At 41.5% G+C, this 15,666-nt stretch overlaps 1 protein-coding gene across 3 annotated transcripts in view; it reads left to right on the top strand.

The window, feature by feature from the left end:
• B3GNTL1 (UDP-GlcNAc:betaGal beta-1,3-N-acetylglucosaminyltransferase like 1) overlaps window positions 1–15,666 on the top strand; it is a 173,835-nt gene that overhangs the window by 130,760 nt on the left and 27,409 nt on the right. For all 3 annotated transcript variants that reach the window (XM_083487654.1, XM_083487655.1, XM_083487653.1), the window contains exon 9: window positions 13,990–14,125. In XM_083487654.1, the coding sequence (XP_083343780.1) occupies window positions 13,990–14,125 (136 nt within the window). The remainder of the gene's footprint in view (window positions 1–13,989; window positions 14,126–15,666) is intronic.

Below are 15,666 nucleotides of genomic sequence, written 5' to 3'. Positions count from 1 at the left end.
AACAGAAACTTGCAAAAGGAGGGGGGGATCAGCATTTAGTGGGGTTCAGTTAATGTAGAGGTTGCTCAGCACACAGTTATGTGAGGTTTGAATCATGACCTTCAACTGCATTAGCAGCATAATAAAATATCTTTCTGTTTATTCAATGTAAATCTGTTTTATCTCAAAGGTGCTGAGCAGCATACCCCAGTATATGTAATATTTTCCATTAAAAATGGAGGGGGGAGAGAGATTTTGTTCAGAATGATTATTGCTTCACAGCAGTGATTCTGAGATCTGCTTGCAGTTGTGCTTGTTTATATATGGAAGTAGCTAGTTGTTGCGTGGAATGAGATGGTTAAATAGAGTAAATAAATGATTTTCTAGTGATGTGTTTGATTCCATAGCTTTCGATATGAAGACATTGGAACCACATAATGAATGCAGTGTAGATGAAGAACTATGAAAGTATTTCCCTTTTATTACTAGCTACATGATGGAACTATATTTTTGATAGTTTATTAGACTTTTCCTAACCCTGTATTTCGACATGTCAAGCTTTTTGGAAGCGAATTGCTAGTTGCTGTGGCATTTTAAAAAAATGTATTTTTGGAAGGGAATTTGTTCCGAATTAACAGCAAGCTGTTACTGATTCCATTTTGCAAGGTTGTGTGGCTCAGACTCCTCTGGAATACGGCATACGTGGAGAATGTGGAAATGTCATAAAGCTGCTTCTGATGGGGTATTTGGACTGCCAGCTAAGAAGCTTCAAGTTATCTGATATGTTTACAAGCATGTGTATGTAATCCAGATTAATTTCAGTTACGAAGTAGGATCAGTAGAAAGTTACGAAGTCAGGTCAGAAGTGAAATTGACAGAGAAAATGGAGTTTTGTCCTTCCAACCTAACTAGAATTCGACAATGGAGTTCTCACCAACTTTGATGGCTTTAAAAGAGGAAATAAGACAAATGAATAGAAGATACAGTGGTACCTCGGGTTTGTTTTTTTTAAATGGAAAATTTGGGGAGCTCTAAACAAGAGTTTTGGCTTCATAGCATCATACCCATAGAAGTGGGGGGGGGGGGATAAAAAAAGGGACAAAGTTAGGGAGTCCACAAAAAAATTATCCTGCCCAATATAGATGCATAAAGATTTCTAAAGAAAGGTAGATACAATGGTACCTCGGGTTAAGTACTTAATTCATTCTGGAGGTCCGTTCTTAACCTGAAACTGTTCTTCACCTGAGGTACCACTTTAGCCAATGGGGCCTCCCGCTGCTGCTGCGCCGCCGCCATGCGATTTCTGTTCTCATCCTGAAGCAAAGTTCTTAACCCAAGGTACTATTTCTGGGTTAGTGGAGTCTGTAACCTGAAGCGTCTGTAACCCGAGGTACCACTGTATAATTGTAGATAATTTGGCTGAAAGTGTATTTAAGACAAAGTTTGTGACTCGTAATACCCATAGCTTACAGCCAAAGTTGAAGAAATAAATCTTTGTGAAACTAAAGAACATGATTTGTTTAAAGAAAGGTGTGTCAGTTAATCTTTTCAGCAAAGGTAGCAATCAAGTCTAGATCTTCAGTGTACTGATCACAGTTTGTCAAAGCCCCCATGCCCTACAGGCAGAAACTGCGTAGTATTTGCCTTATTTTGCAACTCTCATTACAGCAAAAAAAGGGAAGTTCATGTCTGATTGGCTAGTGGGAGTTCTGAACAGTTTGGTGACGTCTAAATGTAGGAATTAATTACTGCTTCTCCCCCCACCCCACCACCCCATGAGTAATTCCCACAATTAATTTACCCTACAGAATAGATTGCTGGAAGGCAAAAGGAATCTGTGAAGTAGGAAACAGTCTCACTCCCATAGTCTTCTATGCTTAGAAGCTTGGGAATACATTATCAAATGACATGTTCTCCGTGTTTATAGAATCTGAATCCTGGTGTGCATAGAAACAATTTGACAATAGTAGCAACTTGTTCATATCTTGTTAAATATATAATGGTTATCCATTTTAATGTTTCGCCTGCGGTTGTGAGCATGTTACAATATATTTTAACATTGACACAATAGAAAATAAAGTTAAAATTTGTCAAGAAGCTTTGCATTGTTAAGCTCCTCGCCATAAAGCTCATTTTGCGTTATCCATCAGGCCAAAGTAGTTGAAGGAGGAGGTGACAGTCAGTGGTTTTCACTATTACATTAACTGTTTTTCTATAGAAGAAGGCTGTGTGTGAAACAGACGGAAGCCTAGTAGAAGAATTTGTCTTGAGTTTAATTCTGAATTACTAGAATCAGACTCATTGCTAACAAGATCAGATGAAATTGGGGGGGGCGACACTTTCAGGAAAGGGCAGAAATAGTAAAAACAAAGCAAAATTCCTGTTCATTGGGAATGTAAGATAAAGAGTCTCAATTTGGCACTCCTTGAGCCTTGGATTCATGTTGCTTCTGGCTATGAAATAGTAGTTAATGTGAAGACTGAAATGAACCAGTGAGAATCTTTTGTGGGAGGTGGCTTCTTATGTAACTTTTAAGAACTGCTTTTAGTTTCATTTGTTTCGGGCGGTTTCTTTAATTGCTCTTTGCAAGTTGCTGCATCTCCTTTGCACCTGCCTTGGCGCTGGGAGTCTGGGAAAGTGGCATTCCCTTATCCCCCAAGGCAGGAATCCCAGCTACTGGCCCTGGGAACGGCCCAGCGTACAAGGCAACCTAGGTGAACCGGAAACCTAAAGGGGAAAAACCCCAAAAACCCATCTCTCTTTTGACACTCCTTAAGCTACATGTTTTTTAAAAATCTATATTAGTAACATTAACTTGTGTTCATTACAGGTTTTCACAAAGCCCACACCTGTAATAATCATATAATTAGCCTGAAGGCACAGTCACACACTTCTCTGCATGAACCCAACATCCACCCACTGCTTGTCCTTATGACACAACCTGAAGCTATGAAAATATTCCCAAGGTAAAGTTCTATGATGTAGACTTTCTGATTTAACTCTCCCACAAAGGGGTGTGTAGGAGCCGGAGTGGCAATTCGCTACCTGCATGAGGGCCAAGCTCACTGTTATAGTAATAATGCATGTACAGTGGAATGCTAAGATGCTTGGCTGCTGCTTTCTTAACTCCCTACCCACGCAATTTTAAACATCATTTTGCTGTTAAATTCACCCCTGCTAAAAGGAAGGCCTTCTCTTTCATTTTAGAAGGGGATTTGAATGCAAAATCCTTCCTGATTCAGGAGAGGGTTCACATTGGAATCTTGCTAAAATGGAGGGCTTCCAAGCAACCAGCACCATTCTTTGAACCGTCAAAAACTGCTGGTTCAAAAATTCAGTGGAAGAATTTTGCTCAGTGGGGCGCAATATTCTTCCTCCTGATTCAGGGCAATTTCTCTTCCTCTCACTATGTATTTCCAAATGACACAGACCGCAATGTTTGGTAGCTTTCGGCACCCCTGCTGCCTTCTGCTCACACAACGTTGGATGAAACCCCTTTTTCCCCATGACAACAACTTGTGTTTCCTAGCCCAGAATTTAGTAGTATTTATTTTTTTTACTGCTGTGCTTTAGGTTTGATTTGCAAGAACTGTACATAAATCTAAAGATATTTGGCTTGATTCTGTGATCTGTTTCTGTATCAGGCCAATATTTTAAATAGTTTTACCAAGTCTTGTTGAATCATAGTCATTGGACCTATTTTTATTCAATCAAGGGGCTGGAAAATGTGGTGAACATGTGTGCGGAGAATGTGCTGGCCGAGAAGTAGAGAGTATCTTAGTTCTATAACTTACTTTAATGAAAATATAATTGGCACTGCATCAGCACAATTCTTACATATCAAACAATTCTATATTTAATAGATCACAAATGGACCCATCAGCCCTAGTCCTTGGTTTTCTATACCCGCTTGGGAATCCAGCCTCGGTATGAGTCTGGATTTGGTGGCTGACAGATACTGTAATACAACAAGGCAACCATTCAGAAAGAGTTTTAGCTAGCTGGATTACTGCTTTGCTTCCAGTCGTTCTTTAAAGTTTTGCACGGCATTCTGTGTTGTCTCTTGTGTGTGAACATGTAGAAATGCTTTTTGTTCCTCGTATTCTAGTTCAGAAGCACTGATGATAAAAAAGAGTCTATTTCTTTTCGCTTACAGATAATCAGGATTGCTGGCTTTCTACCTCACTGCTCACAAATTTTGGCCACAATCTAACAACAGACAGTGCTTACGTCTATTGATCCCAGTGTCTTTAGAACATTTAACTCTGTCTTAGATTGTGGTCTTTATTGTCTGCAGCTACTTTTTAGTTTATGTATGTTTTTAGTTCTGTACTGTACTTTGATCTTACATTTGATGTACATATTCTTGGGATCGTTCTGAGGAAGGAAGTTTTATAAATAAATACATAAAATTATCATTCATAATATTTCACAGGTGAAAAAGCAACCAGATGCCTACTGCTGAATGATTTACAGCTGTTATATTAGGGGATATCTGCATTAAAGATCTGAACCAGTCTGAAACTGGTTTATATGCTGTAGCTTTCCCAAAAGAATTGTGGAAGTTGTAGTTTGGGGTGTGTGCAAAAACCTCTTTTGAAGGGTTTCATATCTTCCCGGAAACCTTCATAGAACAGGGAACCCCTTCATAGAACCCCTTGTTTTTTGGTTGGGTGCTAATGTGTTGAATTGCCTTTGGAACTGGCTCAAAAAAGTGGCATATATAGAATCCTAGATTTGGAAGGGACTTAGAGGGTCATCTCATTCAACCCCCTGCTGTTAGGATTCCTGCTCCATGATTGCAGTCATGGGATTGTTGTCTATCACATGACAGTGCATGTTTTGACTCCACAGAGTGGGAAGTGACGGAGACAGGATGTTTGTGTTACTGTGTTCAGTGAAGTGGGACTATTGTCCTTTGTCCTTTCTCTTTGCTGTCTGATGCTAGAGAGAGAGGGAGCCATGTTGTAGTGCTCCATGTGTGTTTATATGTAAATAAAGTAGATTAGCCAAAATGCTGAGTTGGTGAGTTCTGTTACGCAAGCTGCAAAGACTCTGCGGATCCCTAAGTGTGCCGATGTCTGTTGGCATCGATCGCTGTGATGTTCAGGCAGAAGAAAGCTTTTGAAGCTCCCGAACGGACGACCAGGAGGGAGAGAACATGCCAGTTGGGCATGTGTCTCTGCCAGGGTCCTACTTGAGTGTAGGATGAGCTCCTGACAACTGCAATGCAGGTATCTTTTCCCAATGTGGGTCTCAAAACCACAACTATGAGATTAAGAGTCTTATGCTCTACCAACTAACTGAGCTAACTCACAATATTTTCTGAAGCTGATAGAAGACATCCAAGTTTATTTGGGCACATAACTTTCCTCCCTGATTTCATACTTACTATGGAAGAGTTCTCGAAATAGGAGCAAACAGATTTCAGTAGGCACAAAGTACTACAGCAAGTATGCTTTCAACAAGAAGACCAAGGAGAACTGTTTGGTAAAAAAACCAGCATGTTGTAATTTTTTGTTTCCTATACCATTCTACAAGCTGAAATCTGATGTGTGAGGCTACAGAGGGCTATGGTGACCATTAGGCATTTGAGACCCGTCTTTCAACTACATCTTCAGTATCCATTGGTGACTGCATACACATTATTAAGCTAGTCCTTTTGTTCCACTGATGTGCTGAGTGGCAGTCCTACCTGTAAATCTACTCACAGTTCTCTACAGTCACAGGGAGAGGAGCTAGCAGTTGTTGCACTTGGTTACCACAACAAAAGCTAATCCTATATAGCCCTTGATTTTAGTTTGTCACTTTTTTGGCAAAAGTAAATGTTTTCGTCCTTCAGATAGGCTTTAAATTCTTGTAGCTTTAGATTTTTAAGTGCAGAAAATTATTAGTTTTTTTTATGACTGCTTTGATTTTGGGAGTGATGTGTTTGTGTTTGTGTATTTTTAAAAGGCAGATCTGGCTCCTTTTAAGGACCTAGAAGAAGGTTCTAGAGTTTCCACTACTGTCTAATCTTGGAATGTCGTGCAACATTTGTAACGTTGTGCATTAATTTTTTTCCCCTTCTGGGAATCGTGTATCCTATAAAAACTGATTAACAGACATCTGTCGACAAATGCCAGCAGCAGCTAAGCTCCAAATCAGAAGATCTTGTAACTTTGCGGTTATTATTTAAGAGATTTTTTGCATCAAGTCCAAAATTCCATTGTTAGCTAGAGGGGCAGTAAACATTACAACCCTTGGTCTCTAGACACTGTTGAAATTTCATGTGGACTGGCTGTTCCAATTGCTGCATTTATTTATGAAGAGTTTCCAAGTTGTGACACCCGTTGTGGTGATGAAGTGCTAAACTGCCATAAAAGGGGCATGTTGCACTTGCAGACGCGAAGAAACAAACGTTCACTCAACTCCTGAGATCCAATTAATAATTCCCATCAGAAATCAAAACACCTTCATGCTCTACTTATTATTCCTGCCTTTACGATTCTCATGTCATAATTAGAGGGGATGTGAAATCTTGACTCGTAAAAACTACGCATGTATTCAGTGTTTTGCAGTTTAGAAGAATATTTCCTTAAAACAAACTTATTTCCATTAAAGCATTTCCAGAAGTTTCAAATACTTCATAGCAAAAGTACTTTCTATATGGCCGTAAAGAATTGACACCTGGGCTCTGCCTTGCATAGAAGGAAGGATCCTTTAAATGACTTAACATTGAGTACTTTCAGCATTTACATCAAAGCAACCAATGTTGCTTTGTATCGAGATACCTCACACTGCGGTCCAGTTGTATTACTGTATCCAGTTGTATATGTTTAAATAAATTCAAAATGATTTATAATCGGGTGCAGGATTACAGGCCAGGTAATTCAGAACATTATGCTTTTTGAATAGGTGTATGCGGGTGGTGCTGTGGGTTAAACCACAGAGCCTAGGACTTGCCGACCAGAGGGTCGGCGGTTCGAATCCCCGTGACGGGGTGAGCTCCCGTTGCTCGGTCCCTGCTCCTGCCAACCTAGCAGTTCGAAAGCACGTCAAAGTGCAAGTAGATAAATAGATACCACTCCGACGGGAAGGTAAACGGCGTTTCTGTGCGCTGCTCTAGTTCGCCAGAAGCGGCTTAGTCATGCTGGCCACATGACCTGGAAGCTGTACGCCGGCACCCTCAGCCAATAAAGCGAGATGAGCGCCGCAAGCTGAGAGTCGGTCATGACTGGACCTAATGGTCAGGGGTCCCTTTACCTTTACCTAGATTATGATTCTAACATGTTTAAGTTTCAATGTCCCTCTTGCTAGTTCCTCTCCATGCATCTAGCCAATCACAGATTGTTTCTCTGAGTGAATTTACACCCATGTTTTAGAAGTTCATTGGGTATGTCATGGACATACAGGATAACATCTGTTGGATCTTCACATCCTTGTTCTTCCTATACACAAATGGCAAAGAGCAAATGCTCTCAGACATTATTTTGAAAGGGGAGAAATGTCCCCACCACTAGTACCTCTACAAAACATCTACCACATCTGCCTTGGGATATTGCTGGCACTGCTTTATTTAATCTTGTAGATCTCACCACTGAATAGAAGGACAACTATGTACTGCTGTTGTGATCCTGTCAAAGCCCTGGTTTCGCTGTGGAATAGTGAGATGGAAAGGGCCATCTACACACCACTCCTAAGCACCATCTCTGGCCTTGGGGTGTCTGGTTTAAAACCTCCTTTGCTGTGGGCAATGAAGCAGGAGTGGTGTTGGTTAGAACAGAAGTCCTGGTTCAAATCTGACTAAATAGAGCCATGAGTGCATTCCATGTCCCTGCCACATGGCAGTGACGGTAGCAAACAGAGCTCCCCTCTCTGCCACATCACCCAGCAGAGCTTTTAAAATCCAGATCCAAACCTGTAAGAGATTTCTGAATCAGTTTGAGGAGGAAATTGCTCAGGGCTGTGCTAAATTTGCTGTCACTATTGGTTCAGGTGTGTTGGAGGTCTCTAGAGCACCTTCAAACAACTTGTGGGATTGGTTTCAGTGGTTGCAATCCAAGGATGTGGACATGACGTTTGCAGTGGCGAGGACTGACTGTGTGTTCATCATAGCTCATATAATCAGCAGGTGAGGCCTTGGTGGTGGTGCCAGCACTTGGGGCTGACTGGTTGGTGGTGACCTATTCCGTGGTGGTTCCCCATTTGTGGAGCTCTTCCCTAGTGAGGTGTATCTGTCTCCTTCATTATTGATTTTGCAGGGGGAAAACCTTAAAAGCATTCATTTTTACCCATTTTATGGCTGAAAGACACTGTTCCCGGCAAACCTGAGATCACTGTTTAAGAATGTTTTAAGCTGCTTTGTAGAATGTTTCAAAACTATGGGGGGTTGTAGCGTTTGATCATTGTCCGCTGCCTTAGGGTCCTTTGGAGGGAATAGTGGGATATAACACAGTCAATCAATCAATCAATCAATCAATCAGTGTGAATCCACCTCCATTCAGTGGCTGATCTGATGACAGGAGCATGAGTGAGGCAAGCTACAAATCTAGTTTTGACTAAAACAGGTAGTGTACCTTGGAGACTTGTAAAAACATGTGTTATGGGATGATCCATTACTTCACCTGTTTGTGGTTACTTTTTACTCAGTCAGGCTCGGGCCTGCATTTGATGCAATGCATGAGGTGATTTGTGTGTGTGTGTTTATTGATTGTGTGGCAGCCTGGCAGTGATGTGGCGGGCAGGAATGAGTGATCACTCCTCACATATCATGCACTTCCCATCCTCTGCCCGGTTGCCATTTTGTGCATGAAAGCTCACAGCATAAAATCAACCAGAGAGTAGTTCCATGTTGAACGAGGCCTTTTTCAGTCTGCCTTGCATAAATTCTCTTTGCCCAAAATTGCATTTCAGTGGTTTGTATTTTAACAATGTTGATAGTTACTGAATGATTTTGGAAATTCAGATAATTCATAACCAAGTGTTACGCTATTTTGCACAGGTCTTCTGCAGATTTAATAAAGGTTTAGCAGTGATTAATGACTTGGACATTCTATCCTGCCAAATTAAGATCCGAAGGAGAGGCCTTAACTGTCAAATGTGAAAGTAGGAATTCTGTTTCAGCAAACCACACATGGGTTTGTCTTTTCAGCTCTAGAGAAGTCGTTTTTTAAAGGGTTTGGCTAGCCTACAGTGCAATAATCAATCTTTCGTCCCTGGAGACCAGGCTGCTACAAATCTTACTTTAGGTGAAAAGTTGAAGAATTTGATTAGTTGGTCTCATCCCAGCTCCCCTTTTCCCACATTTAACAGTTTGGCACAAGTCGCAATCTTTTGTTATGGGAGGCCCAAATTTGAAACAGTGGGGAAATTTCTGTTCAGAATCAAAGTATCTTGACAGCAGTAAGTGTGCTAGCTTAGACACAGTCATTTTTGTATCTAGCTAGCTCTGTTGATCTTGTAGTGACAGAAGCATATTCCTCTTCAGGGTGTGCAGTGCTTCCAGTGGAGCATTTTTTAAAATTATTTTTTTCATTAGAATATACAGATTTAAGAGTCCTATTATATCAGACCAAAGTCTACCTGATCCAGCTTTCTGTTTCTAAGTATGGCAGCCAGGTGCCTCTGTGAAGCTTACAAGGAAGGCATAAAGGCAACACCTGCCCCCTGTTGCTTGCCTCCAGTAGACCACATCAGACAGCCATTGGCCCTAGATTAGCTTTTGCCTTTTCTTAACCATTTGGCTGCCCTTTTCTGTATGCTTTCTATTCTACCCTGCCACTTGGTTCCTTGAAGTTCCAAGATAGCTCACAATCATAGTGCAGTAAATAATCCATCTATTTAAATGATTTTGTGAACACAAACTAAATTAATAAATGATGATTGGTAATTGTGAGAACAGACTTAGAGTGTTGTTTCCCCCCCACCTCTGGATTAACTAACAAGATGCTTGATGCAATTCTATGTAAAGCCTACTCATTTGTGGTTTCCACTGTTCAATGCAGTTTACTCCTGGATAGGTGTACATAGCATTTCATCCTAAAAGAACATGCAAGGTTAATTCCACAATTTCCCATGTGGCCCAAAGAGATTTTGAATTACAACAAAGAGCCCTTTCATTTAAATGTTTGCTTGGGGTTTACAAATTTATACAGTCGTACCTTGGAAGTTGAATGGAATCCGTTCCAGAAGTCTGCTCAACTTCCAAAGCACGGCTTCTGATTTGCTGCAGGAAGCTCCTGCAGCCAATCAGAAGCCACAGAAGCCCCATCGGACGTTCAGCTTCCAAAAATAGTTCTCAAACCGGGACAGTCACTTCCAGGTTTGTGGTGTTTGGGAGCCAAAACGTTCAAGAACTAAGCTGTTCGCAAACCAAGGTAGGGCTGTATAGTCCTTCATAGGGCTGCTGTATTTAAGCACAATAGTTTGTATCTAGTTGTGTCCATCCACTCATGGAAAGCTCTTTCTTTCAGCAGAGGCTTCTTTGAACAGGAGGAAGCTCTTTTGACAGATTCTTCCTTCCCTGTAGAACTGCTTACACCAGGGGTCAGCAAACATTTTCAGCAGGGGGCCGGTCCACTGTCCCTCAGAACTTGAGGGGGGCTGAACTATAAATTTTTTTGGGGGGGGGGAATGAACGAATTCCTATGCCCCACAAATAACCCAGAGATACATTTTAAATAAAAACACACATTGTACTCATGTAAACACACACTGATTCCCAGACTGTCCGCAAGCCAGATTTAGAAGGCGTTTTGGCCGGATCTGGCCCCCGGGCCTTAGTTTGCCTACCCATGGCTTACACCCTTCCCTACTCCTCAATTTGCCCCAGAGGATTGGTGTGCTTTCTAGAATTGTGTGGGTGGTAGTGCATGGCTGCTGCAGGAGAAAGCAGGAGTATGCCAAAATCGTCTCCTCCCTACTATTGGAAATAAATTTATTCTACCTAACAATGACAGGATTATTTTTAAACATGATTTGGCAACTTACTTAGAATATAGAGAAAGAATCCTCAGTGTAAACTAGTGTTCTGTGCTATGGTCATTTTTCTTTATGCCATACTAGGTAATAACATTCTGAAATATTACTTTTATGGTGGGAATGATTACTTAAGAAAACACTCAAAGCATGATGGAAGACAGTGAGAAATGAGCCTAATCAAAACGAGCATAAATTCTTGCAAACAGAACTGATTTTACCAAATTGTAGGGAAGGGATGGGCGGAGGGGAGAAAGAGAACTGCCTGCCCTGGGTCTGTTGAGGGTGCTTAAAATTGATAATCCTAACCTATTCTCTGCATTTGCAGATGTTTCCTTGTTATGGTTGCAAAGCATGTGGATTCAACATTTCAAATAGGTTCAGTATTTGCTTATGTTATCTAGTGTTTATATGTGCCAAATTGGAATTTTATTTTGAAAGTGCAGACATAAAAATGCACTTGGACAAAAAGACATCTGCCAGCTTGCTATAAAGCCCACATTTTAGCAATACTGTCAGGTTTACAGTGCTATTAGTTGGCTTTCACTACAATTTATTCTCTGGCTCCTATACTGTCAGTGTGCTCATTTTGTGTGTGAAAGAGAGGGCAGGGAGAGGGAGAGACTGCTTGATTTCCATCATCTTTAAAAGATCTAAAATGTGTAGGTTCAGAAGGAATATGCATCCATGAATACACACACACATATATAGGAAGAAATTCAGCATAGTGCTAAGGAGATCGCTCTGGCAGCAGAAGCATTCCTGCTTGCCTGCTGGAATGATCGGCCCTCTCCCACACCGCCCCCCCCCACTGTTCCAGGGGTTCTGCCCCCAAATCAGTTTGGGGGCACATGATGAGTGTGTGGGAGGAGGGGGAGGAGGAGGAAGAAGAGGGAAAGCCCTATTGTATTAGTGCAGGGATGTCCAAAAGGTTGATCGCGATCTAGTGGTAGATCCCGGGGAGGTTTTGGTAGATCACGGTCGATCGTTGGTTCCCTTTCCTTAGCGTTGGTTAAATTGAATCCAGCCCCTCCCCTCGCCCTGCCCTCCATCGTCACACGATCTGCGGAATGTAAGATGGAGTTTAGTCAGCAAGTGAGTGGCTGTTCCTTTCTCTCCCCAAGAACCCCCCAAAACGGGGCTATCCTTCTCCCTTAAAAAAGGTCAACAACTTTGACCTGAACCACCCAAAAATGGAGGTAGATCACTGCCAGTTTTTAATTCTGTAAATAGATCTCGGGAGTTGGCCACCCCTGTGCTAGTGGAAGTCTTTGTGCAAGCTTCCACTAGCAAGACTAGTTGGTTGGTTAGTGTATTGTTGCAGGGTGATAAAGAGTTTAGAGTTGCACTTCATATCCCAAAATGTGGTAGAATATAGAAGGCCCCTCACACTGCACCACAGCCTCAACCCATCATTCACACTCTCCCTCTCATATGCGCGCGCACATACATACACACACAGTACATGCATACACACCAAACCTCCACCATCACAAAACTGTCTGTGTTTGTTCCTCTGTCAAATTTATTCCATTATGACTGTGTTATCCTTTCACTTCTTGAACACATATTTAATAGACTAAGAACTATGACTTCCATTTGATAACATAATATAGGGAGCAACAACTGAGGATGGAAGGGAGGTGCTATTTGGGGGTGAAAGAAAGTTTAGCTCTAAGGCCCTTCGTGATTAGCAGTTTTTACACTTTTCCTAAATAAAAAAAGAGATTTTTCTGAGAATTTGAGTGCTGAGTGTGTTCAGAGATGGGGTGGGGGGTTGTATGTGTGCACTGCTGCACACTGCAGTTTATGGGGGAAACAAACCAAATTTTCAGGCATATGAGCAGAAGACCAAGTATTAGAAGCCCCCCTCCTTGTTTTTTGGTTTTCCTCTCTGAAATGCCTTTAGATTTCTTAAGGATCACCTTATAAAACAGACATCCATTAAGTTCCAGAAAACACGCAGAGTATTAACTTGTGCAAAACTAGCCCTGGGAAAGAGCATGTTTTTAAATACATGGTCCAATTAGTTCTGCCGCATTTGAGCACTTAAAGAAAGAGCAATTACAAAACACCTCAAGTTGGGGGGTGCTGAATGGATTGTGGGCGTTTTTTCTCCCCATGGTCTCTCTCATGGAATGAAATCCTGTTCAGTTATATTCCACCAACATCTCACACACAGATATTGGTGTCAGTTTAATAACTCTTGCCAATAGTGCCAATTTAGAAACAACAACCCATTGCTGAAAAATGTGAGTTTTTGTTCATTTGACATTTGTGCTTAGGGTTTACAGAATTTTATGATTATATTTTGGTTCAGGTCAATAGGGTGTTTTCCCCTCTTAACTATTTTTAATTTCAGTTGTGTTGCATTTAGCTTCCTTTTCTTAAAAAAAGAAACATTTTCAGTACGGTATATTCCTTAGGATTATAGGAAGCTTCCTTATACCAAGTCAAACCTCTTGCTCCCTATTGCCTCTGCTGACTGACAACAGCTCTCTGGCAGGGGTCTCTCCCAGCCTTCTCTGCAAAGTCCAGGTATTGAGTCTGGGGCCTTTTGCATGCAGAGCAGATGTTTTACAACTGAGCAATGGCTCTTAAAAGAACCAGTGCAGCGTATCAATTCCTTGGGGTGATCTATGTCAGATATTTCACTCTCCCAGACAGCTCAGGGCATCTTACATACAATGCCTGGTGGCCATCCATCCAAGTTGGATAAGACAACAGCTAAGAATGCCTTGGGCATCCTCCTGCTCCTTTTGTTCAACTTTTGGCAGCTTTAATGGTCTTAATTGTAACCTATTTCGCAGCTTCATGTTCCTATGATCTGAGCAGCATGGGCTGATCATGTCCCAAAACCTACATGTTGAGAGTCTTCATCTCCCAGAGACACCGAGTTTACTATTTACACAAGGAGAATGTTTCCCTGGTGACAGCTTTCGGCTCCTCTGGCAATGTTGCTGGTCCGTTTTCTGTGCGAGTGTCTTTGGAATGCACTGTGTCTCACTGAAGAGGAGTCTTGGTCTCTCACTCTTTCCCTCTATTTCTCAGGGGAACCATCTGGACACACCGTGTCTTGTTTCTGGAAGAGAGAATCCTCAGTCGGTGGACTTTCTTCACCATTTGGAATGCTGGCAAACAGGGAAGGAAGCTCTTTAGGAGTTTGACTCCAGCTAATCAGAAAAAAGTGAGTTTACAAGGAAAATGCACACATGAATGCTGCTTAATAAATGTTCATTCTTGCTGCCATATATTTTAATATCCATTTACTTAAGTTTCATCCTTCCACATTATCTCAGTATGAAGAAATACATAGCCATATTTACACTGCTGGTGGGGTTTTTTAAAATGCTAAAATAGATTTCAAAATGGCATAGCTGAGACGAGATGCCATCCTAAATGCCCCATAAAAGATACTTTTGGGTGACGCTGGCCTTGCTGTGTCAGGTTGTCCTGTTTATGTGTGACTTGTTACCCTTTCAAGCATGCACCATGACTGCAGTTGTAGGCTTGCTCACATGTGAACACTGAACACACGTGCAAGCTGTGTCTATACATGTGCAAATGTTTGTGTAAAAGAGCACACACTTCTAGAAAAATATCACTGCTTGCTTTGATGCCTTCCCGGGAACAGAGCAGAATAATGCTCAATAAATAGCCAACTTTGTTTAATCTCCCTGCAAACAAATCAGGACGAATGTTCAATAAACAGGTTGTCTGGAAGCAACCCTCCTAGAATCAAATGACTTTCCCCCCTGTAACTAGCCTCGAACCATTAATGCACTCCCAAACAAATGCGGAGAGAAAGCATGAGAAAGAAGACATGATAACCTGTTTAATCAGCAATCCTGAGACCACCCATCCAGGCAATGGAAAGGACACATACAGCCCACAAAGTGCAGCACTGCAGATTTCATCATGACAGATTTAGTTAACAGAGAATAATGTATTGTCATTAACTGGAGTTAAAATGCATTGGAAACCAGGCCCTGAAAGCAGACAACAACCAGTGCATCGAGTCTGTAATTTCATGGATTATATTATTATTTTTATTAAGGTGGGTAGTGCCTAAAGGTGTTCAACACTATACAGAACATTTTAAAAGACAGGAGTCCTGCCTGCAGGCTTACAACCATTGGTCATCTGTAGAAAAGTCTGATTGTAAGAAATACTAAAATTAAACTATACAGTGGTACCTCGGTTGCATCCTGTGGCCCCCCTACACGTCTTTGACTGACTTTTGGATTGCACTTTCAATTGAATTTTAAAATGTATTAATGTGTAATGCAGTTAATGGTAATAGCACATTATGAAAGCCCCATTTAAAATACAGGGGTGCCTCAGGTTACATACGCTTCAGGTTGCAACCTCCGCTAACCCAGAAATAGTACCTCGGTTTAAGAACTTTGCTTCAGGATGAGAACAGAAATCGCATGGCGACGGCGCAGCAGCAGTGGGAGGCCCCATTAGCTAAAGTGGTACCTCAGGTTAAGAACAGTTTCAGGTTAAGAACAGACCTCTGGAACAAATTAAGTTCTTAACCTGAGGTTCCATGTATAGCCCTTACTAGGATTTCATCATAACTAACCATGTGAATAAAAGCATACAGTGGTACCTCTGGTTACGAACTTAATTCGTTCCAGAGGTCCGTTCTTAAGCTGAAACCCTTCTTATCCTGAGGTGCGATTTTGCTAATGGTACCTCCTGCTGTGCGAACGCCTTCCGCTC

The sequence above is a fragment of the Podarcis liolepis genome (assembly GCF_965112155.1).
Source record: "Podarcis liolepis genome assembly, chromosome: 2".
Taxonomy (NCBI): domain Eukaryota; kingdom Metazoa; phylum Chordata; class Lepidosauria; order Squamata; family Lacertidae; genus Podarcis; species Podarcis liolepis.
Note: the sequence above shows the minus strand (reverse complement) of the source record. Positions and strands in the feature narration are given on the sequence as shown.